Consider the following 22939-nt stretch of genomic DNA (forward strand, 5'->3'; position numbering starts at 1 on the left):
TAACACTGATTGAACTGATGCACGTCCACCGCGAGAGGGAGAGGGAGAGGGTGCTATAGTCAAAACCCTCTCCTCGTCCTGCGAGCCACCGCACGCGTGGGCGAGGGAGAGGCATAGTAAGCAAGCTTCTCCTCATTCGGCGAGTTGACGGGACACATCAAAGCAGCACTAGTACTAGTCCATACTGCGTCCTTTCCGGTTAATATGGACTTAATTTGAAACGAGAAAAATACACTGGCGGTCAACGTATGTAACAATACGCTCTTTACGGTCACTATATATGGTTTTGCGGTGATTATACATCACTAGCTCATCGTAGAGCACCGTATTGCACCCTAGTGACCGGACACATAGTCGACGTGGCACTTTGTTGACTGGTTAAATTGTCACCTGGTTTCTAGGTCCCACCTATCAGTTGGCAGAGCAAAGAAATCAGTTAAACAAAACTTTACGCAGGTGTGACAGGAGTCCAACCCTTGCGCGCGAACCACCCTGGTTGTGTATGTGAGTGCATGCACGTGTACTCCCTCGGTCTTCCAACAAAGAGTGTACATCAGATAAAAAACAAAGAGTGTAGTACATCTACACTTCCAATGCATTTAGCATTTAATCTAAATCGATATTGATTGATTAATGCACCAACTTGTGCTCTAGGTATAGGCTACATGCCTATCCTTAATTACAGCATGCAACAACCTTCATTTAATTTTTTTTTCTCTCGATGGTCGCATGCACACATAAGTCTGCTACTTTTGGGCGTTAATTATGCCCTGGTCAATGTGTAAATCTCTAAATGTACAGTCTTTCACGGACGTAGGGAGTAGGTTGAGCACTTGAGCGTGAGCGTGTGTGTTGCATCGTGTGCGGTGTGCCACATGGGTGCGTGAGTGTTGCGTGCGTCCATATGTACGTGTGAGTGTTGCATGTTGCATGCATGCATGCATGCATGAGGCTTATTCCCTCCCATTGACATGTTCATATTTCAAGCTTCCTCTGTTCCCTCCATATGGTGATACTCCCTTTGTTCCCAAATACGGAGTAAAAGCCTCCCTCCCAAATACGAAGTATTTGTCTTTCTATAGATTTCAACAAGTGACTGCGTACGGAGCAAAATGAGTGAAGTGAGCGTAGAGGCACAGGGATACTGTAGAAAGGAAGTCTTCGCGGTCCATTATTCCCCATCTCGGTCAGAGAGAACTATTCAACTAGTCTTCACAGTGAAGTGACAATACACGCTACAGCAGATGGGACACTTAATTAATAAGCTGAACCAGCGTGTTGGTGTTACTAAATCAGCCTTACCCAGTACTGCCATCATGTTTGCCGGTAGAGCACGCTTTGGCAAATATGCCTACGTATCTCTATCCTCCATTAACTAACATATGGGCCCTCATGAGGTAGACCCACATGTCATCTGTGTAACTATTTACACTCCGAAGGACGGTATATCCTAGTAATAGTACTAGTAGAATTGAGATTTAATGCACTTTCTTCCCCGTCTTTCACTCTTCTTCCCCTCTCTTCTTCTTCCTCCTGTCTTCCCCATCATCGGCCGCACACCATTTCCCCCCGCTCACTGCTCGCCCGCTCGCGCCATCTTCCTTGGTAGCTCGCACGTACCATATCCCCCCGCTCACTGCTCAGCCACACGAGGAGAAGCTTCTTCGCTCGCCCGCCCGAATCCACTTCCCCGCTGGCTCGCAGGCACCGAAAACCCCAATGGCAGAACCGACTGACACGCAGAGCCGCGATTGGAATTCCCTCCCCGATGTTCTCTTGGAGCAGATATGTAATCGTATGGACCTACTCAGCACCGTCCGTCTGGCCGCATGTTCGGTGTCTTTGTGTCGTCTACTCGTCTGCAACCAGCCGACTCTTTTCAAGACACCCTGCTTGCTGATGCCCGATCCTTGCAGGTAGCCCAGACACCGACTTGATGATCCTACGGAGGTTGTTGTGGTGCCCCTCGACATGCTACCACTACCCGTCCACCTGTCCTTCATGCGCGGCCACTACTGGGCGGGCATGAAGGCCAACCGGATCGTCCTCATCCACCAATCTGGTAGTCCGTGGTGTCTCGTGGATATCTACACCCAGCGGGAGATCACCCTTCCATCGTTGGATACCACCGCCATCGAGCCTTGTGCCCCGTCGGACACTCCTGCCTATGCACGAGAAGCGTCAAGCTTTTGGCTCGACCTCTGTTTGCTAAAAGTTGTAATATGCGAAGTTCCCACACCATCAGAAGACTACATGGATTACATGCTCATTGCCTTGTTCAACATGGGATTAATCTATCTGGAATCCGGTCGCCATACATGGTTATGGCTCATCGTCAATCCTGTTAAGGCAACATTTTTGTCTGATGCTATAGTGCATGATAGCATCGTTTACGTAGTCGACGCACAAATTGGCTGCCAGGCATGGGACGGACCCGTTACGTTCCACCCGGTGATCAGAACCAAACACACCCTAAGCTCACTACTGCCATTTATTTCGCCCAGCTTCATTTGTCGGGTCCCAATGTTGAATTTTTTTAGGTGTCCTGAAGAAGTTCTAGGAGAAGCCGGTGAGGCAGCGGATTCTCGTTGAATCTGTTAAAAAACTGTCTCATTCATCTTGACTAAGCTCATTTATTTCGCACGGTCTCAATTTCAGGTTCCAATGTCTTTTCTAGGCTTGACCTCCATTCCCACTTCCTCACATGAAATCATCGTTGTCGCGATTCTAACCACCCCACAAATCAACATAAGGCTGCTCCCAATGAACCGGTGCTTAGATGGGGTGCTAAGCATATTAAATAGCTTAGCAATTAAACTCCCCAATGCATAGGTGCTTAGCTTCTTGTAGCTAAGCTCCCTTCATTTAATGATTTAGCTATTAAATTCTTTCATGCATTGGTGAATTTGCTTCATTTAAATGTTTTGCCTAGGTTCGCGCGCTTGGCATTGGTTCTTCGTGGGGTCACCAAACCCATCTCTCTCCTCTTAATTGCCTTGCCACATCAGATTTTTCGTCTACGTGGCATGCTTAGCACCCATACTAGGTGGAGCATTGGGAGGGGCCTAAGACCACGTCTCTCCCCTCGACTGGTACTAAAGTATTTTTACTTAGACCTGATCATACCCCGAGCCAGGCTTGGCAAAGCCCAAGTCAAAATCCCAAGGCCCAAAGTCTGGCCCAACCGAAAACTTTTGAAGAATGCACTTTTTAAGTTAAATAATAATTTCAAGATATTTTTGTATATTAGTATTCCTATTTTTCATTCAAAATAATTATTTTAATCCCATTCAGGCTTTCAGGGCAGGCTTTGGGCAGAAAAGCTAAGCCCACACTCAAGACCGGTCCAGATGTTGGGCTTTCAGGCTATCAGGCCGTCCTGCCCTAATTCTGCTCAATTTATTTCCCCATATCAAGCAGGCGGCGAATCCTATTTGGACCGATGCTTAGATGGGGTGCTAAGCATATTAAATAGCTTAGCAATCAAACTCCCCAATGCATAGGTGGTTAGCTTCTTGTAGCTAAGCTCCCTTCATTTAATGATTTAGCTACTAAATTCTTTCATGCATTGGTGAATTTGCTTCATTTAAATGTTTTGCCTAGGTTCGCGCATTTGGCATTGGTTCTTCGTGGGGTCACCAAACTCATCTCTCTTCTCTTAATTGCCTTGCCACATCAGATTTTTCGTCTACGTGGCATGCTTAGCACCCATACTAGGTGAAGCATTGGGAGGGGCCTAAGACCACATCTCTCCCCTCGACTGGTACTAAAGTATTTTTACTTAGACCTGATCATACCCCGAGCCAGGCTTGGCAAAGCCCAAGTCAAAATCCCAAGGCCCAAAGTCTGGCCCAACCGAAAACTTTTGAAGAATGCACTTTTTAAGTTGAATAATAATTTCAAGATATTTTTGTATACTAGTATTCCTATTTTTCATTCAAAATAATTATTTTAATCCCATTCAGGCTTTCAGGGCAGGCTTTGGGCAGAAAAGCTAAGCCCACACTCAAGACCGGTCCAGATGTTGGGCTTTCAGGCTATCAGGCCGTCCTGCCCTAATTCTGCTCAATTTATTTCCCCATATCAAGCAGACACTGAGCAGTAAACAAGAGATTCTGATACAATCATCTTTCAGAAAATGAACAAACGTAAAGATTCAATGTCACACGGAAATAAACATCAACACACTATTTTTCATCGATCCTTGTAGTTTAGGTCTGATAGCAATACACTATCCTCACACTTCAGGTCACACACAAATACTGTTCTGACATCAGGATGGAAAGCTTATCAGCAAACATCAGGGTGGAAACGCCCGGGCATTGAACTGTTCTGCTGAGCCTGCTGTAGATGCATCCTAAGTGCATAATTATTGATCTGCAATGACAGGTGGTTCGCAAAAGATAAATTAAAACCCAACCCTTGGTGTGAAATGGATAGCTAAGAACCAAAGAAGCAAGGTCTGGAGAGTACCTCGAGAGTCTTTAGTTGTTCCTGATACTGCAAAATCAATTGCTTTAGGTTGTGAACCTCCTGTGTCTTATCATCAAACTCTTTTTGGCGCTCATGTTGGATTGCAACCCCCCGCTTCAGAACAGCATTCTCTCGAAGAGCTATTGCTAATTGCTCCTTTAGCATCGTATTTTCCTATGGCCAAGTGAAAACATTAAGCCCTAGAGGTAAATCGTGAATATTATGCAAGTGTATTCATAGTACCTTGTGCAAGTTTTGCACTGCCTCGGCTCCTGTCCGCTCCATGATGGACTTTTCAATAACCTCCAAAGCTCTTGATGCACGAGCCCGTGCATCATTTATGTCAGAGGCGCTCATCATCTCTCTAACAAATAGCTCAACCCATTCAGAGCTATGGTGATTTGTCTGACAATTATCTGTCGCAGGTGGATTTCCACTAATAGCATCCAATTGGCCATTACCTGTCCAACATCGAAAATTGTTTCCATTAATATAAAAGGGATACATGATTCATAAAGATATAGCGATATAAGTAGGCTGCCAAACAATAGACATCGTGGAAGTAATAAAAGCTTAACTAGTACTGCCTCTGTACACTAATATAAGACATTTTTGCAGGAATACTAAAGATGCCAGATAATACCAATTGAAAATTGAGTAGCATAGATTATGCAGTGTACATGAAGTACAAGGCATGCAGTCTATTTCAAATAACCACAATGTGCATGATAGACATGACAGAACAAAAATTAAAATATGTCTTTTACACGGGACACAAATACATGAAAAGTGCATGCAGACTATGATAATGCTAACTACCATTGTTGCAAAACACCAAGCAGAACAATTAAGGAATTCAGGGAAAGATGCCTATTTGATCACGCTGACTACCATTGTTGTAAAACACCAAGCAGAACGATCAAGGAATTTAGGGAAAGATGCCTATTTGATCAGACTGACTACCATTGTTGCAAAACATCAAGCAGAGCAATTAAGCATACTGTTTCACTTATCGAACAAGTTTTTATCAATAAATAAACACGTTAAATGCGATGAATTGTGCTTGAATGTCTAGCATGCAACCACCTTCTAATGTAAATTCAATCACCATACCTTCAGCCGTTAACTTAAGGGCTGTTGACAGGCCATTCTCAGGTTCACCAACAGCAGCTGAAAAGATAGCCTCAGCTGACTCCAGGCGCAGGTCATTCAAACTCCTTATTGCAAAATCCAAATCATCTCCAGATGCTTCAAGAGCTCTTTCAAGCAACTGGAATCATTATGATAAGCAATATCAATATCATATCGCTACAATGAGAAATCACTATTTAATCACAAAAACATTCTAACCATGCCAGTCTAAATGAAAACCACAAGTTCCAATACAAGATCCCCAGCTTCATAGAGCAAAAAATGCTAACCAGGGAAATACACTTGTCACAATGGAAGCATGAGAGCAGGTGTAGATAAATAGAAAAGAATGATAAGGAAATTTCTATGAATGGCACATTTACATGAAGGCTGCAGCAATATTGAGAATTAATGGGGGAAAATGCCAGCTGTTCAGGCACAAATACATACACACCACTTACAAAGGTTTGCCATGCTAAAAAAAGGATGGGTAAGCAATTACCAAACAGCTAGTTTTATTATAGTTGGTAAGAAGGTGTAAAAAAATTATCTCAATTAGAGTAAGATAAATACATAGTTCAATAAAAGAAACTAAAATAATGGAATGACAGTTTCCAGCAAATCTACATATAACAAAATAATTGAAAGTGTCTTTATTGAAATTATCTAGCCAAACACTTCCCTTATATGTAGCAGCAGTTGTGTTCGACTTTGAAGTACAGGGAAAGGCACGCAAACGGAACGTTGGTTCTATAAGTCTATTGGAACTGGCTCTCTATCCATAAAATCTCATCAATCATCCAGAGGCTGCCAATCCACCTTATAGATGGATCAATAAATGTTTAGATTTCTGTGATTATTTTTTACGCGGAATTGTTGAAGATCAAGCTTGTTATGGTGTGGGTTTCATTACATATAATGGAACCGGGGAGGACTCCCTGTTTTTCTAAAAATTGTTGAAGATCAACAACGTATTGCACAGAATCCCCTTTTTCTAGAGCGAGTTGAAGGAGTAGGTTTTATTAATGGATAAGAGGCAGTAAATTAGGGCTTATCAGACCGACGTTACGAACTTCTGGAATACAATGGGATCTTCGTAAACTAGATCCTTATGAGTCTTACAACCACTTTGATTGGAAAGTCGAGTGTCAAAAAGAAGGGAATAGCTCGCTATTTAGTACTCCCTCCGTCCCAAAATAAGTGACTCAACTTTGTACTTGAGTCACTTATTTGGGGACGGAGGGAGTACGAGTTAGTGAAAAGAGGGAAAACATATATGGGACACAATAGAGAAGCATCTCCTGACAACTACGAAGAAATGACAAATCCCAACTACATATATATAAGATCCGAAACTGCTCAGAGCATTATATGCGCAAAAAAATAGTGACATTTAGCATTACCAGAAATGCAATACGCAAAGAAGGGATATCCAAGGTACTGAGAAAATGCTCAGAATGTCAAATTTTGTGATGGGAAGTCCTAGCAAGATGTAAACTAGTTAAAGGTAGACACAATATTGTCACAACACATCCTGAAAGAGAAACCTCCTAATTGACAATAGAAGGCTATCATTAGATTGCTTGATAATCATCCAAACCATGATACATGACTCGCAATTTGCCGGGTCCATGATCCAGGTTTGGAGGAGATTCACCACTTCATAAAAGTAGGCTCCTCAGGGTTGGTAATACCTCCGCGGCTCACTAATCAGAGATGTGGTTCACGAAGAAGATATTTGCACTTCATCATGAAGATCCGGTTGCTGCTCCTCCCCTCCTCCCCTGGTTGCTGGCTTGCTGCTGCTCCTCATGTCGACTAGTCGACCATGAGTCTAGACTAGTCACAACTAGTCAAGAGTCGCTACCCCAGAACGACTCGTCGACCATTGGTTTCAGCGGGACGTGGCATTAGATCCGACATGACGGCATCCCTCTCTCGGTTAGTTCTCTTGGTTTTCTTTGTTCATTAGTAGCTGGTTTCTCATCCAGCCCTTAGAAAATAAGATCGTGGTCCAACTGTGAACCAGATCTCTCGACCGAAATAGAGGTTTGACAATGGTTTAAGGGAATCTGATAAATATGATCCAAATTATTATCGATTAGTTGATTCATCATTCATCACCAAATAAGTCAGGTAACATTCATCAAAGCTTTGCCCTATTTCTTTCTTTCTTTATTGTGAGGAAAAGGTGAGATCTATTGCATCACAATAGGTTTACATTCAGCATCCAATAGCTGGACAAAACTCAGTCCATGGTCCCAAAGTGAAAGCACAGAAAGCCGCAGACTAAATTGAGCTAACTCATGCCGCTTTTGATCTAGCAGTCCATGGTCCAAAACTCATCACGATAGGTTTGTACAGTTTGGCTGTCAGCCGCCCCTTCTGAATGAATTGCGTACTTCTCCTGTGTTTCTTCAAAAAAAATTGAGCTAACTCATGAGCTGCCCTATTTTGATCCCTACTGAAATGGGTGATTTTAAACTCTCCAAACTGGTGCACTAAGCTCTTCACCTCTTCTGAGTGAACAGTCTCTTTGTAACTAATGACCCATTTCATCAAGATAGCACTTGAGTAGCTATAGCCTAAATAGCTTTGCGTCAAACGCTTTCCACATCAAGTTTAAGCAAAGGACCACCGTAAGGGCATCCCCAATCGGCGGTAGTGGAGGATAAATTATCCTCATCTGCGCCGCGCCTCCCTATATTTACTCCACCGCTCGGCGGCTGAGTAAAAATTCTCCTCTCCTCCTCTGCCTCCCCTGCCCCACTCCCGCGCCGCATCTACACCGGCACCGCCCCTCCCACCCCCGCCGGGCACCGCCAGCCACCGCGGATGCTCCGTAGGCTCCGCCGCGGTGCTTGACCACCCGGATCTGTGCCTCCTCGTCCCGTTGCCAGCGCACAACTGGTAGATCTGCGGCTGCCACCACCGCCGCCGGATTTGGCGCTTCCGGGCGCCGGCGACTGCGCCTTGCCATGGATTGGCCGGGTACCGAACCACACAGCCCCGGCAACGCCTCCACGCCGCATGCAGGTATTGACTCCGCCTCTAGCCGCTCGTATCTCCCCCGTCGGCAGTTTGCCGGATACTCCACTATTTTTAGAGGGTAGAAATGCCCTAACTTCACAACAAAAGGACCCGGTTTCAGCATCCAACACCATAGCATTTGAGAATTAGAAATATCACAAATCTACCAAAGCAACAGAGGATCTTCACACCCAGGTTTCCAAACACCAACCTCTCATCACAACAATACTAAGATTAGCGCTATTTCATTCACAGCTCCAGGCACAGCAGAATCCAACCACAGAGCACAAAATTCACATGAAAAGAGTCGCCTTCGTGCGTCCAACGCCAATTCCTACAAAATAAATCTCTCTCGGCAACTAAATTAATTAGACAAACGAGGGCGGCAGACCTGGGGATCCATGTGAGGGAAGAGGGAGCGAAGGTGGTGGAGCAGCGCCTCCCGCCGGTGGGCCGCGGCGGCGTCGTCGAAGGCGCGGGTCGGGGAGCAGCGGGCCCGCTTGGAAGGGTGGTGGTGGGGAGGGGAAGGCGGAGAGGAAGGGATGAGCTCGTCGGCGAAGATGGAGGACCTCTTGCCGCACACTACGGCAGACATGGTGGCCCCCGCCGCCTTGCGGCGCCGCCGATCCGTCCGCCGCCGATCGCAGCCGTGCTACTCGCCCCCGCCGCGGGGGTCGCCCACCATCTGGCCCGTCGGGATCCGGCCGGTGGCCCTCTCCTCCAGCGATCCACGGCGGAACAGGGCTCCGGTCTGGGCTCGAGCTAAGGAGGCGTGCGCGGTCTGGTTCCTGGTGGTGGAGGCGGCTGCGTCGCTTGCGAGATTGCGAAATGGTTTGGTTTGGTTTGGTTTGGTGCTTTACTTCGGTCGTTGGGTCTGTTTTGGTTTGGTTTGGTTAACCTGTTAGTGCTAGCTTTGTTGTTGTTTTTTTGTTGTTTTTTTTTGCTTGTTAGTGCTAGCTTTGTTGCTAGAATGCCTCTCGTCTGGCGATCAGGACGGTGAATTTCAGGGAAGTGAAATTTTATGCGAACATGACGGTGGCATGCACGGGAAGTGAAATTGAAATTCACCGCCCTTGAGGAAAATTTAATTTTCACGGTTCAAGCTTTTGGTTTCGGAGATTGGCAGAAAATAACAGCGGGCGGTCCTCGCCTGTTTAGGGATTTCTTAGTGAATAGGATGGCGGTTTGGATCTAGATTACACAAGTGTCCTCCTAGGTATCGATCAAAGGGTTTTGTTGCCAATCTTACTACATGAGTTGGAAAAGTTTCCGAGCAGGAACTAGATGTTCAGGAAATAGGAAATTTTGTGCACCTGCATGTCAAGCTTGATTTGATGAAATTATTGGTAGGTTTCATTACGGTATCCAGAGGATGAAAATGAGAGTAATATAGAGTCCAGTATAGCAAAACCTCAAAATTTTGCGTGACATGTGATCCTATTAGATACATAAGGTGGCTTGGGAAGCATAAAGAAGAGGACATATAGTTGGATGTTATCACATCCTGAGTTTGCAGCCTGAACATTAGTGAAAATTAAGGTAATCAAACCTTAAAATAATAAACACTTCAAGCCTATTTGGTAGTTGTATTCCTTTTTTGGATGCTTTGTGATGGGACACTTTTTACACAAGTGGGAACGGCGATAGTATGTGTACTATGAGTGTCAGGTATCATGGGCAGATCTTATGTTGGGGTGCAGCTTGATAAGAGGCTTGGTTGCGTGTTTGCATCGTATACTTAACGCATGGTGAGTCATGGCTGACATGGTAAACAATCAAGTCTTGTGGGTCCAGCGTGTCAATCTGTTCGAGCAATCATGTCCACAATTATGGACGAGATGGAATAGCCGTCGCTTAACTTGATGTTAACAGTGTTTTGCCAAGTACAAAATAACAATACGATGAACCTACATAGAATTGTATGGTAATGGGACGTTGCCTTAGGTTACCAGATGGACACGAGGCACAAGTTTTACCCAGGCTAGGCCCTCGTCGGGTGAGTAAAAATCCTACTCCTACTTATATGAGATTCTACCATAGTTTGATTACAGTGGGGAGTGTAATGGACTATTCGGTAAGTTGAGGATCAAGTCGTTGGCGTTGTAGGTGGACGATCTGGATGGAGAACCCTAATCGGATCTACTAATGAACTAATAAACTATTCTGATTTTCGGAGGAGTCTAAGGTCTCCCCTTGTCCTGAGGGAGTGCCTTATATAGGGGTCTTGGTTTGTGGTCGTTGTCCGTCACCTTGATCTTCTTGTTGTGCAAGTCTTGATCTTCTCCATCTTTGGTAGTCGCACGACTCCCCTTAAGGCAACCAGGTTTGCACGTCTAAGGTAACTGACCTCACAGGCATGAGCCCCTCGTACCATGCACTACAACTCAAGTTACGGTATGCATGGATGAGAATACAGTGAAACCACTTCCCCACGATAACCCCCTATCAATATTCGAAATGCGGTCGTGGGCATATTGCCCAAGCCGTTTGCCCTATTTGAAGTCGGTGGGCAACTTGCTTGGTGTTGATCAGGCCCGATGAAGTTGTTCCCTCTGTGTGGCCATGTGGGTGGTCTGATCGGCTGCCATGTGGCATACCCTATAGGGGGCCAGTGAATTATGGATGGTGATGTGATATGAATCTCTGTGTTGCATCCCTCATCGCCTTGATTCACACCGCACCTTTATCTCTTATTGGTTTGGCTTTCGAGGATGCATGGTCTGTAGGATTTATATTTTGTTCCCCATTCCTTGTTGGGTTATATTGCTTCCTTCATACTTTGTCCCCAAGTCCTTGAGCCATCCTCCTCATTTCCCTCTCCATACTTCGGCATGACCACCCAGAGCACCGCCCCGACTCTGTTGTCATTGAGAGCCCTTAGCACGCAGCCGCCAACTATTGTGCTGCATTGCAAGTGCACTTTTGATCATATCGGTGTCCTTACTTGCGTCGGGAGAGGCCAACACTATCCTTACTTGTGGTTGGTCATCGTCTTTGGTTCTCATGGAACTATTCATCATGTTCAAGGAGGGGATGTTGTTGCGAGGGGTGGCCTTCTCAATGGGTGGTATCCTCATGTCTGAAGGTGTTACAGCGGTGGTCCTCCTCGATGACATGCTATGCGTTGTAAATTTTTCATTGTCCCTCCTTCTTTCAGTGTTGCATTCTGTAGAATCCTGTTGTACCATCTAACCCCAAATTCGGTGGTCTTTCTTTCTCCCTTTGTACATTCGTGTGAGGGTTTTCTTGGGATACTTCTGGATCTGGATTTATGTCATCATCTTTTTTGCGCTTTATGAAGGTGAACACCAACATGTAAGAACAAGGACATCATCGAGGTGAAAACACATAATTCTTGGAGCCATAATGACATAAAACCATCAACACGATGGTCATCGTGTCCGATGGGACGACTGCTCCAGGTTAGGTGATTGGACTATGCATGTGGTTGATCACGACTTCATCAGGGAGATGGAAGTTGTCATCAAAGACCTACAGAACTGGTAGCTGAATGATGTCATGTCATTGGTGAATTCATCTGCCGACAGATTCCCCCCCCCCCTCACGGAGTGGGTAGAACCCATGTAGGTTTATATGGTGGGTTGGACCCCTGCCATGATGGGAACAGTAAGTTGCTCGATCCTTTCTTCCCGCAACTGGTATTCCAAATTATCATTATCCACTTCTTGCAATACACAGATCCCTGATAGGAGGTTCCTTGGGCTAGGGTGAACGAGATGGTCTACCCTGAAAGATGTCGAAGGACTAGGAACCACAACGCTCCAGAAGCATCGATCAAGGTGGATGCATAAGACAAAGACTGCATCCTTAGGCTAAAGTGAACTTAGTCGTGTGTTTTCTATCCCCTTTGGACTCTTTTCAGTTATTCTCATTATGTGTTTTGATGAACTCCCAAACGCATTGTTAGAAATGGTATCACATGTTCAAGGATCACAACGACCTTGGGGCGTCGGCCTAAGAGGTGGTGTCAGCCGCCAATGCGTCTGCACTAGAGGCACTTGCTACCAATGCCTGGACCGGAGGCACCTTCTCAAAGCGACTTCTATCCAACCATGTCTAGCTTGAACTCTGTAAGCTTTCTTGTTTATTCTTCACAGAGGAGCGATCTAGTTTCTCTCTTTTTGGTCGCAACGATGGGAGGAGGTCATAGCGCCAGGGCGGCTCAAGTGTGACACACGCAAGGCTCCAAATTGTCTTTATGTTGATCCCCTATTTTCCTTGTGAAACTCACTTAGTGAGTTTTGATGGTGCCTTATCTTCATTGCAGCTTGTTGGAGGACGCTTTGGTTGGTAGCACGGTGGGTTGTGTCACCACTGGCACCACCCCTCTAAGAGCGAGTTTAAAGGCCACAAGCGGTGACACCTTTGTCAGCGGCTGAGCCCCCTAGGAATGAAGCTCTAGTTGTCAGTCCTTCACCGGTCGCAAGGTTGTGGGCTATCAAGTCCTACCTCTAGGAGGCAATTAAGGCCATGCAGGTTTGCCTTACTCATCATTTACCTTCTTGGCTTTCTAGATTCTGCTTTACTTTGGATGAGTAGATTTCTAGTCCGTACAGGGTGTTGCTGACCCTCAGGGGTTGAACACCTCTGCCTTGGAGCAGCCCAAGCCTATTTAGCGGGTGAATCTCTGTGTGCCTGGCTTGTGCCCAAGCGGAGGAGCGTGCCAAGTTTGCACGTCTTGAGGTGGATACGATGGTTAAAAGTCGAAAGAGCTCACGCGCCATGAGCGAGGCATTAGGAGAAGGCGGTTTCAGTCTGCAGTGACCTCCAAGCATCTGTGGAAAATATGGGGGAGGAGGCTGAGTGGCTTCGCGATAAGTTATGCAAGCTCAAGGAGTTGATCCATGAGGAACAAACCTTGAACTTGTAAGTCCTTGTCGACCCTAGATGCATGTTATCCATGATTAGGGTTCCCTTACCATCAATAATCATGCTATTGGGTGAGTTGTGGTTAGGAATGAAATAAAGTTGAACCCAGAGCTAGCTGGCTCTCCCCGAAATGCGTCGAGGGGCACCATTTGACTGGACATCTAGGGATAAAGCATTGTTTCTATGCGTGTTGCATGAGCAGTACCTAAGTGAGTTGTACCAACTCATAATACTAGATATGACCCAAAACTAATAGGGGTCAAGATCGTCAGGTGAGACGATTGGGCATAAGCCCCGATCACTAGCTAAGTCTGAGCATGCACTAAAGGAGATACTGGATATTCCCAACCAGGTTATTCATCTGGTGAAGTGTCTGCCACCATTTGATGTTGCTTCCGCCACAACTTTGATGATGATGCTGGATAAGAATGTGCTGCAGATGCCATCTCCACATAGATGCTAGCTTCTGCCCCTACAAGGACATAAAGGAGTAAGATAGTGGCATGATGGGAGAAAGATGCCACGGTCTTTGTTAAGGTACAGGGTTTTAGTGCCATAACTCAGGCCTCTTTGGAGTCTTTGAGGCCGTTGTATTGATCCTTTCATAGTGTGTGCTTTGTCATTTCCTTTTTTCTGTATGAAATATAAACACGTTAGTTCTAAAATCATTTGCTTGTCGTGTTGGAGTGGCTTTGGTTGTGTCCTACTAGGATCTTTGGTTTTCATGTTGGTAAGTTTGATGTGCAACATGTAAATATGTTGGTGAAAAATCGTTTGATACTTGTGCTGGAGCAAGTTTAGCCTTTTCCTACTAGGAACAATTGGTCTTTTTTGCGGTGTAGCCTTTGGATTGTTATTCAAAACCGTTCATTGTTATGTTGATCGTTTTGCTCACATGCATAGACTCGGTTAGTCATTCTCAGAATCTATTGTGTTATATGGTGGGACCACAAAATGTGTGTTTAATGGCACAATCGAGCCTCCTGAGCTTTGTTTCAACCCTCGCTAGATCCTCAGGTGAGGCGCCCGAAGTCCCACAGCTCGTTGAATCAAGATCCCACCATTCAAGTGGGGGCCATTACTTCCCTTTGTCCCTTTGTACTTGTGACATCGAAGACCTTGTAACCCCAGCATCATTCTAAACCAAGCTAGATACTAGGGTGGGGCGTGCAAGCTCTCGAGCGCTTTCGAAAGGCACGAGGTATGTATGTGTCATGATCGACTAGTTGTAAGCCTAGCTAAGTGAGTAGTGAACTTGCTTGATTCATTTCAGGTATACTAGTCCCAAATTGCATGTATGAGCTTGGTAGGAAACTTGTGTGTGTAGTCAATATAGAGAAAAACCATGAATAATATAGAGAAAACCATCAATATCATATGACTAATATAAACTAATATTATAAAAGTAACAAATGCATATAAAGATGTAAATGTAATAGTTGGGTGAAGCCCTGGGTCATCATGCTAGTAATCGTAGAGTGTGTAACAGAATGTGACTGAGTTACCTCTTTGAAATCTTACGCCTTCTTTTGCATAGTGGGTTCAATGGTGTGGGCTAGGGGTGGTGTCATGGAACTCCTTAGCTTCATCCTCCATGTATACAATGGCATCAATCTCCTTCTGTGTTGAGGAGTCATGGGGGTCCTGGTGCATACATGGTGGGTTGACTGGACACCTCCCGCATTCCCTTGCATTGCTTGGCGTGTTGGTTGCCAACTCATAGCTCTAGCAATCGAATTTGCTGCCAAGCAACCATAAGTGGTTGTTTAGTTTTTTTCTAACTAACTTGATGATATTTAGAACTAATTTTTGTAAAACCCAAAACCAAGTTTTTGGAAAACAACTATTACATATATTTGAATAAATATGTTTATGTTATCCTCAACAACCTTGATCCTACTTCTTAGGCCAATCCATTTTCCACATCTAACAACCTACATCAACATAAAGTCAAACATGGTTATCTACAAACCAGTTCAAGTTTTTTTTAATCCAAGCATGATTTTTTTGTAAACGTATACTTGATCAGATTATTAACAAAAATCTTCTTAAAACAAGCTTTACTAAAACTGGTTGATATTATCCAAACAACCAACTAGAGTGCACTTTAGAAATGTTAAAGGTTACGGAGACACGTGCAAACTCAAATTCTTCCTTTACATGTAGCATTTATATTTCATCTCTCCCATTTCTTCTATGTGTTTGCATGCTTCCATAATTTGAACATCTACTCCATCCGTCCCAAAATAATTGTCTTGGACTTGGTACAACTTTGTACTAAAGTTGTACTAAGTCTAAGACACTTAATTTGGGATGGAGGAGGTATTTGGCTAAGAACATTTGCTCTCCTATAAGAACAACACACACTACTCCCACTAATTGTTCATTGGTGCCTCCATGTTGTACAGAAGTTCTCGAAGTGAAGAGCTCATTATGTGGCTCCATCGTCAGGTATTAACCTATTGACTTATTGTTAATTACTACAACGAAGAAATCACCATTGGAAGAAACCACTATTTCAATATCGTCATGCGACAAGTTAGATTGCCTTCTCGTTAATTACTAATGTTCTCCTAACCCTTTTTCACATGGCAGAAGCATGAACTCTGTGTCTCTCCCTCTCGCTTCGTGGTCTCAAATCACTGATGACATAACTTGGAACATCCTCGTGCTAGTTTCACCACATCCTGTCACCATTGCAAGGATAGCAGCTGTGTGCAGGACGTGGCGCTCCATTGTCAGGACTAGCAAGTTCCTGAGGAGGCTGATGGAGCATCACGAAGTAACACCACTCATGGGTTTTTTCACCAACGTCCCTAGCTCAGATCGTTTCCTCCCTTTTGATCAGCATCTAGGTGTTGTCGGTGTCCCTCGATTCACCCTGCCCATCTTGTATCCGGACAACCGCCTCCCCACTCTCTCCACGAGCCACTGGGAGGTTCTTGCTTGCCGCCATGGTAAGGTTTTGCTGCTTGGAGGGGCCGTACCTATGCTCTTAGTGTGGGATCCAATCACTGGTCATCAGACATTAACACGCACCCACAGCGAACTGGCCTATGTCCACGGCACAGTGGTATGTGTCGCCCACCACCACCATGGAAACTGTCACTCGTCGCCTTGGGTTGTTGTCTGGATTGTGAGCACCGGCCGCGAAATCAAGGTAAGAAGGTGGTCATCGGTAACCCAAGCTTGTAATATCCCGCAAGCTCAAGTTTGGTTCGACGGCCTGGTTGATTTCCGTCCAAGCACGTTGATCGGTGATGTTTTGTATTGGCATTTGACCAATAACTTCCTCATTGCCTTCGACATGGCTGAGAATCTGCTCCACCCTATCGAGTTGCCCGAAGCAATGCCATCTCTTAAATTCCGACGCCACGTCCACGTCGTGCCATTAGACGATGATGTTCTTGGCTTGGCAGTTCTGAACACTTCAGTGCTCGAGATTTGGTCCAGGGTTGGAGGCATCAATGAAGGATCTTCCTGGGCCATGAACTATACCATCCCTTTGCTTTCCATCATGCCCATCCAAGATGACCACATCATAAATCATCATAGGCCACAAGGCCGAATTGTGTGTGTCATGGAGGACAGGAAAGTTATCCTCATTCGTGCTGCTGACGGGGTATATGAAGTGGATTATCAAAGGAAGACATCCACCAAGATCATGGGAGAAACACCAAGGGGGACTATGTTTGCATATGAGAGCTTCTACATTGCAGGTTTACTCACATCATTAGATAATTTCCTTACTGCAGACTATGGATGTAATATTTCTTTTCGACCTGATTAATAGATTGCTAGTTTACATTTTTGGTGATCCCCATCGTGCATCAGGTGTCGCTGGTGTCGACGAGGCATGAAGCAAACCATCCTATGAGGAAAGCAGGACCCCGACATTACCCCCCCCCCCCCACACCTGCGTTCTAGTGGAAATCCGGGAGGCCTCTCTTTTATCAAAACAAAAAAGAAAACAGTGTATTGATTACTTTCATTTGTTCAATCCCTTCATTCAATCATGGTGTGCACATCTTATTTCAGTATTTTGTTTTTAAGCCATTTGAACCATGTCATCAATGTACTCCATTGTATTAGACATCAATAATGTAGGAGTGGAATACTTCTATATGGAAAGCACGCGACTTACTTTTATGTCGTGACGACATAATTTGTTTTGAATAAGCGGTGTTGTTATATCGGCCCAACAGGCATTGTTCGCTTGGTTGATAAGAACTTTTATTAGTGAATTATAGTCATTTTACTAGGGAGAAACCAATTTTGAAAACAAATGGGAAAACATTCTCCCGCAACGATGCCTTTTGTTTTAGTGTACCACAATTAGAAGTATTGTACATGTTCTTCCACATATGAGTATTTTTATCTGATGTTAGTGAGGCTACACTATCCCCTAGTATAGTAACTCTTGAATTTGACCCATCTCCTAGTACAATAACTCAATTTCAAGTGATATGGCATTCGGTTATGACAGAACAATTCTACTTATCACACTTTTAGGGGAGGGCATCTATGCTGCCGCCCGTGCCTCACACCGTTGCACCAGAATCAACAAATGACACGCCATTTGCTTTCTCATAAAGCTAGTTATTTATACTTTTGTTTCGTGGACATATCAGTGGAGTCTAACCGTTAAGTAAATCATAAGAGATATCTTCCTAATCTTAGAAACAAGCAGACTATCTAGAGTTAGTTCCAACTTTAGAAATGAACGACTGGGTGATGTTTGATTTGCTCTCTCACCAACGGACTATCGACCATAACACGCATTCTCTGACATGAAAATGTCTTTGTACCAACCCCCTTCCTGGCCTCAAAAGTTTGGTACGAAATTCACACCCGTAAAATGGTATGACAAAATAACAACCATGAAAAATCATAATAACAAAATCATTGCACTCACGTTCCACATTAAAAGCCATGCTAGAGGTGCAAAAATAAAACAAAAAGCCAAACTAAAATGTAGTACAGAAAACAAAGGTATTCACTTCTTCCACATTAAAAGTCATGCTCGGGGGTACACATGCATCCACATTTTCTGGCCACATGTGGACCTAGAGTTGACCTCAAGTCAAGCTAAAACTCGCAGTCTTGTATTCATGTGTGGGAATTTACCACGCATGAAACTACCTTAGTGAACCAAATAGATGTATTTTTACATTCTTTGTGTAACGCATGGGTGCAACAATATTTCCATGAAAAAACATGTCGGGGAGGACCGGAGGGGTGGCGATGCCGACGATCTTGTCGCCGCGGCCAAAGAGGACCGCGCCGGTGGTCGATGATGTGGCAAGAGCCACACCAACGAGGCAGCTATGGGGCACGACAGGGGTATCCGTTGGGTCGGGGTTGTGGTAGTGGAGGAAGCAGCCAGATCGGGTCCTTCCTCACCGAGCGGCGTCGAGCGACCAGGTCGTCAAGCTCGGCGGTGTTGGCTCGGCGGTGTTGGGCCTGATGGCCTTCATGTTGGTACAGAAAACAAAGCTTTCAACCGCTCGAAATACTTCTTGACAGACGGATCCATGGCTTCCAGATGTGGACGAGGTTGACAAAGACGCCTAGTCTCCACGAACTGGGGCAGCGCAAGGGGAGGAATGGTGTCTGGCCTCTGATACCAGATGATAAGAGCCTGCTACGATCTCTCTCTCTCTCTCTCTCTCTCTCTATTAGTCACTTCACCAGAGGAGATTGTAGCAATTACAGGAAGAGTTACACCAAAAGGAAGAACAGGATGAACCAGGCACATGTGTTGGCCTTGCAGCTGGCCACCAAGCACCTGTGTTGGCCCAACGACAGGCCCCTCTACGTGGGCTGGTTAGGCAAGGGCCCTAACTTGTCTCAAACAAAAAAAAAGACAAGGGCCCTAACACAATAGCTGCTGCAGGTGAACAGGAAATAGTACAGCAAGCACAATTGGGAAACCGACATTTGAATAGTATAAATTTTGTATAGAACACTTGAAGGTTCTTTTCAAGAACATAAATCAGAAGACGGCCAGTAAAACGAGAAGACAGAGTTCATCCATTTAGGCTCCGCCTTGTCTGTATTTTCGGGGTATCTCGTTCCCGAATGACTTTTCTGCTCACATTTGTTTTCCCACTACATTTATCGATATTGTCCACTTCAAAACTTGTGAATAGTACAAACAAAAGGTGGAAGTTATTCACAGCTCGAGAATATACCACACCCACACTCTACAACCTACAAACAAAATCGGCATTCCCATCAAGTATGGAAACAGTGGTGCTCGGTTTGGCTCGGGCTTCCTCTCCTTTTCTTCTTCCTTTTTTCTGCGGTACACAAACACAAGATGTTATTGTGTCGGTACACCAATCTGGCGCAGGGCAGACTTGATGTCCTCGGTAGTGCAACCCTGGACTTCGATGATGTTGGAGCTGTCCAGTGCAACGACATCCTGCAAGGGGTATCTCCGGACTGTGTGGATTCTGTTTGCGGCAATGTTGAAGTCGCCCTTCAGGATTATGGTCCTGTGGAGACCCCCTAGCAGCTCTTCGTAATCGGAATCACCACTTTCACCAACCATGACCACGATATTTGGCAACTCTATCCCCCACCGTACAAACAAGTACCTAGAGAAACAAAAAGTTCAATCAGCAGGATTAAGATAGTTTACACTTTACAGGCATGGGCAGGTGGCCAACTGCTTAAGGGGGACAATAGCCATCTATTCCAAATATCATCTTGCTTTAAATACTCCCTCTGTAAACAAATGTTAGACGTTTTAGGTCACTGCATTTGTTTACAGAGGGAGTAGTTAATATAAGATTCCCGGCATTGTTAATTCCAGAGGGAATGCTATACCTTTTTTTCGATTTTAAGGCGGGAAATATCCTATACTCCCTGTTCTCTAATTGATGAAAATTGGTATGCAAACACATACACCCTTTCATAAAGATTGGGTACAAATAAAACTACAACCAAAAGCGGGCCTAATCCGCATTTGTATTGAAAGAACTTGCCATTTGGTGTTCTCCTATTGCAAACACGCGCTTAATGTTCTGAATAAGAAACTATGCTATGGTGACAAGGTAAACTGATAAATGCAGACAAATAATCAGCAAAAGAAAATGCCAAACCTTATTGCCTGAGAACGTGACGCATGAATAGGAGTTACAGACAGTCTGGTAGCGCTGTGATTATACAGCGCATTACAACGGAGAGACTGGATTCTCATCAACTTCCTCAACTCCTTTAGGGGAGGCAGCTAGATGAAGGGAGAGAGAACATCACATTAGAGACATTGTGAAGGAACTTCCACAAAATATTAAGCACAGATAAGGCGATCCATGAAGTAAAAGATTAGGGAAAATGTAAAGCTTACATGATTTGGATTGACCACTTTAAATGCAAGACAATATGTAGAAGAGTGTTCTGAATCTTCAAAAATCATTTGCCTTTCAATTCTTCCCTTTCTTTCAACCACTGAAGTAGCCCATTTCACAAGATACTTTCTTAGACCTTCTCCTCCCCAACGATACTCAATATGTGATTGATGATTTCGATCTATTACATGTGTAACCCTGGAATTGCTTGGCGTATTACCAGAATATGAAGGATAGTAAATGCTACTCCCACTGTTGCAGATGAAAGCATCAAAACCAGCAGGATGCATGCCTACAGATACTAGCAGTGAACATATCTCTGATATTGTTAGCGAAGTTGACAGCACGAAACCAGTTGAAGCCGGTGTGTTTTCTGTATGTGCGGCCTCAATCGCATTTCTGATGATCCGCACTAGATTCTCCTTGTTAACAGAGTCTACAGAAATAACAATGATATGCTTCCTTCCTGATATAGGTGCCTTACTCCTTTCCTCTTCACTACCGACAGCAGGAGATCTCATGCCAAGAGTCAATATCCTTGACAGGTGATTCTTGCAATGTTCAGGCCAGGAAAATTGGTGAATATTTTTTAGTCCATTTTCTCTGCATCTTGACCAAAGTTGCTTCTCGGAAAGAAGTTTATACAGTGCATCTGCAATGGCATTTTGATCATGTGGATCGACAAGGAGACCATTGTTGAGCACCTGCATAAGAAACGACCAGAGAGCAGACACAGTGATGCCCATTTGAAATGAGTTGATGCATTTTTGTTTACGTTAATAGCATGGCACACGTAAGTGTAAGGCCCACGTACCTGATGAATTTCAACAGGAGCTCCATTTTTTGTAGCAATAACAGGCAAACCATTCATAGCGGCCTACTCATGGATATAAAATACTGGTTCTAATCAGGAAACTGAAAAGTAAATTGCTGCAACTGGAAATTAGTCTCTCTAGTTCTGACCTCTATCAAGGTAACGCCAAATTGTTCGAAATAAGCCACGTTAACAAAAGCCCCCTGAAGAATAGATGATCAGCATCCATGTAACTAGGACAATAACAGAAGCAACAATGAACTCTACCACACTATACTATAAATAAATAAATAAAATGGTCAGATCATTAAATCAAGAATCCACTCTTCATTTTATTTGAATTTTTTCTCATTTATGCATATCCACAGGCATGAAAGAAGACATAATAAATAAGTGAATAGAAGTATGCTAAGGGAACATGAAAGAAGCATGGCCAAGCTAGCACAAGTGTATTCATGTCGCATCATGAACAACATACCTTAGTTCTTGTGGCTAAACGGTAAATGTCAGGAACTTCAGAGTGCTTGTGATGCTTGGGGTATGCCACTTGACCATACAAATCGTATTCGTCTATTAGTGTAAGCACAGATGTCAAGACAGAAGCACTCGTGTTGTGCATCTTTGAAATAGCCTCACGGTTACCCATTATTAGTGTCTACAATGCAAAATTAGAAGTTTACACAACAAAGGATAGTATCATTCAGAAACTACATATAAGGAAATAAACCACATAAAATCAAGATGATCAAGTCCAATCTTACGAGATTCGCGAGCTCCCTCAGTGGGCGGCACTCACCAAATGCCTTTACAAGTGTTGTTATATTCTTTTCAGGATATGGACGGGCAACAGCCAGAATCATAGGCTTCCGAGGATTTGTAAAGAAGCGCATTATCTGCCATCAGTTGGACATGCATGAATTATCAGTACTTAGAAATACAAGCTTAACAGGAAGAAACAATCATTCTTAAATAATTACTGAACAAAGGTTACACTAGTAAAAGTGACCTGAGACCAGATAGGCGGATCCTCAGAGGCTGGGCCATGATTTTCTTCTTCACCATCTATATCGAAATCATGAATTATATGACCAAATTCAACACCAGGAGGAATTATCTGCACAGCCAGGAATAGGAAGATATGTATGTTAAGGAATTGTAATAGACAATGCGTGCAAAGTAAAAACTAAAGCCGGTGATAATACCTTAAACTACAAATACAGTTGCCATAATTAGAAACTATTGTGAA

General features: G+C 44.3%; 3 protein-coding genes across 3 annotated transcripts in view; 1 reads left to right on the forward strand and 2 right to left on the reverse strand.

The window, feature by feature from the left end:
• Window positions 1-4038: 4038 nt before the first annotated feature.
• LOC119322498 lies at window positions 4039-9482 on the reverse strand. Its single transcript, XM_037595984.1, has 5 exons — window positions 9026-9482; window positions 5587-5743; window positions 4717-4934; window positions 4474-4647; window positions 4039-4377 (listed from the first exon to the last, which is right to left on the reverse strand). The coding sequence occupies exons 1-5, from the start codon at window positions 9227-9229 to the stop codon at window positions 4291-4293; spliced, it is 840 nt and encodes a 279-aa protein (XP_037451881.1). The 5' UTR covers window positions 9230-9482; the 3' UTR covers window positions 4039-4290.
• Window positions 9483-15868: 6386 nt separating this feature from the next.
• LOC119326089 lies at window positions 15869-17703 on the forward strand. Its single transcript, XM_037599799.1, has 3 exons — window positions 15869-15975; window positions 16120-17243; window positions 17359-17703. The coding sequence occupies exons 2-3, from the start codon at window positions 16124-16126 to the stop codon at window positions 17382-17384; spliced, it is 1146 nt and encodes a 381-aa protein (XP_037455696.1). The 5' UTR covers window positions 15869-15975; window positions 16120-16123; the 3' UTR covers window positions 17385-17703.
• A 1831-nt stretch (window positions 17704-19534) lies between these two features.
• Window positions 19535-22939, reverse strand: part of LOC119322957 (probable sucrose-phosphate synthase 2) — a 7587-nt gene continuing 4182 nt past the window's right edge. The window contains exons 6-13 of the mRNA XM_037596511.1: window positions 22700-22807; window positions 22455-22586; window positions 22172-22348; window positions 21843-21896; window positions 21694-21756; window positions 20879-21583; window positions 20634-20761; window positions 19535-20126 (exon numbers count right to left, since the gene is read on the reverse strand). Coding sequence (XP_037452408.1) covers window positions 19850-20126; window positions 20634-20761; window positions 20879-21583; window positions 21694-21756; window positions 21843-21896; window positions 22172-22348; window positions 22455-22586; window positions 22700-22807 — 1644 coding nt within the window. The 3' untranslated portion in view covers window positions 19535-19849. The remainder of the gene's footprint in view (window positions 20127-20633; window positions 20762-20878; window positions 21584-21693; window positions 21757-21842; window positions 21897-22171; window positions 22349-22454; window positions 22587-22699; window positions 22808-22939) is intronic.

This window comes from Triticum dicoccoides, chromosome 6B (genome assembly GCF_002162155.2).
Source record: "Triticum dicoccoides isolate Atlit2015 ecotype Zavitan chromosome 6B, WEW_v2.0, whole genome shotgun sequence".
Taxonomy (NCBI): Eukaryota; Viridiplantae; Streptophyta; class Magnoliopsida; order Poales; family Poaceae; genus Triticum; species Triticum dicoccoides.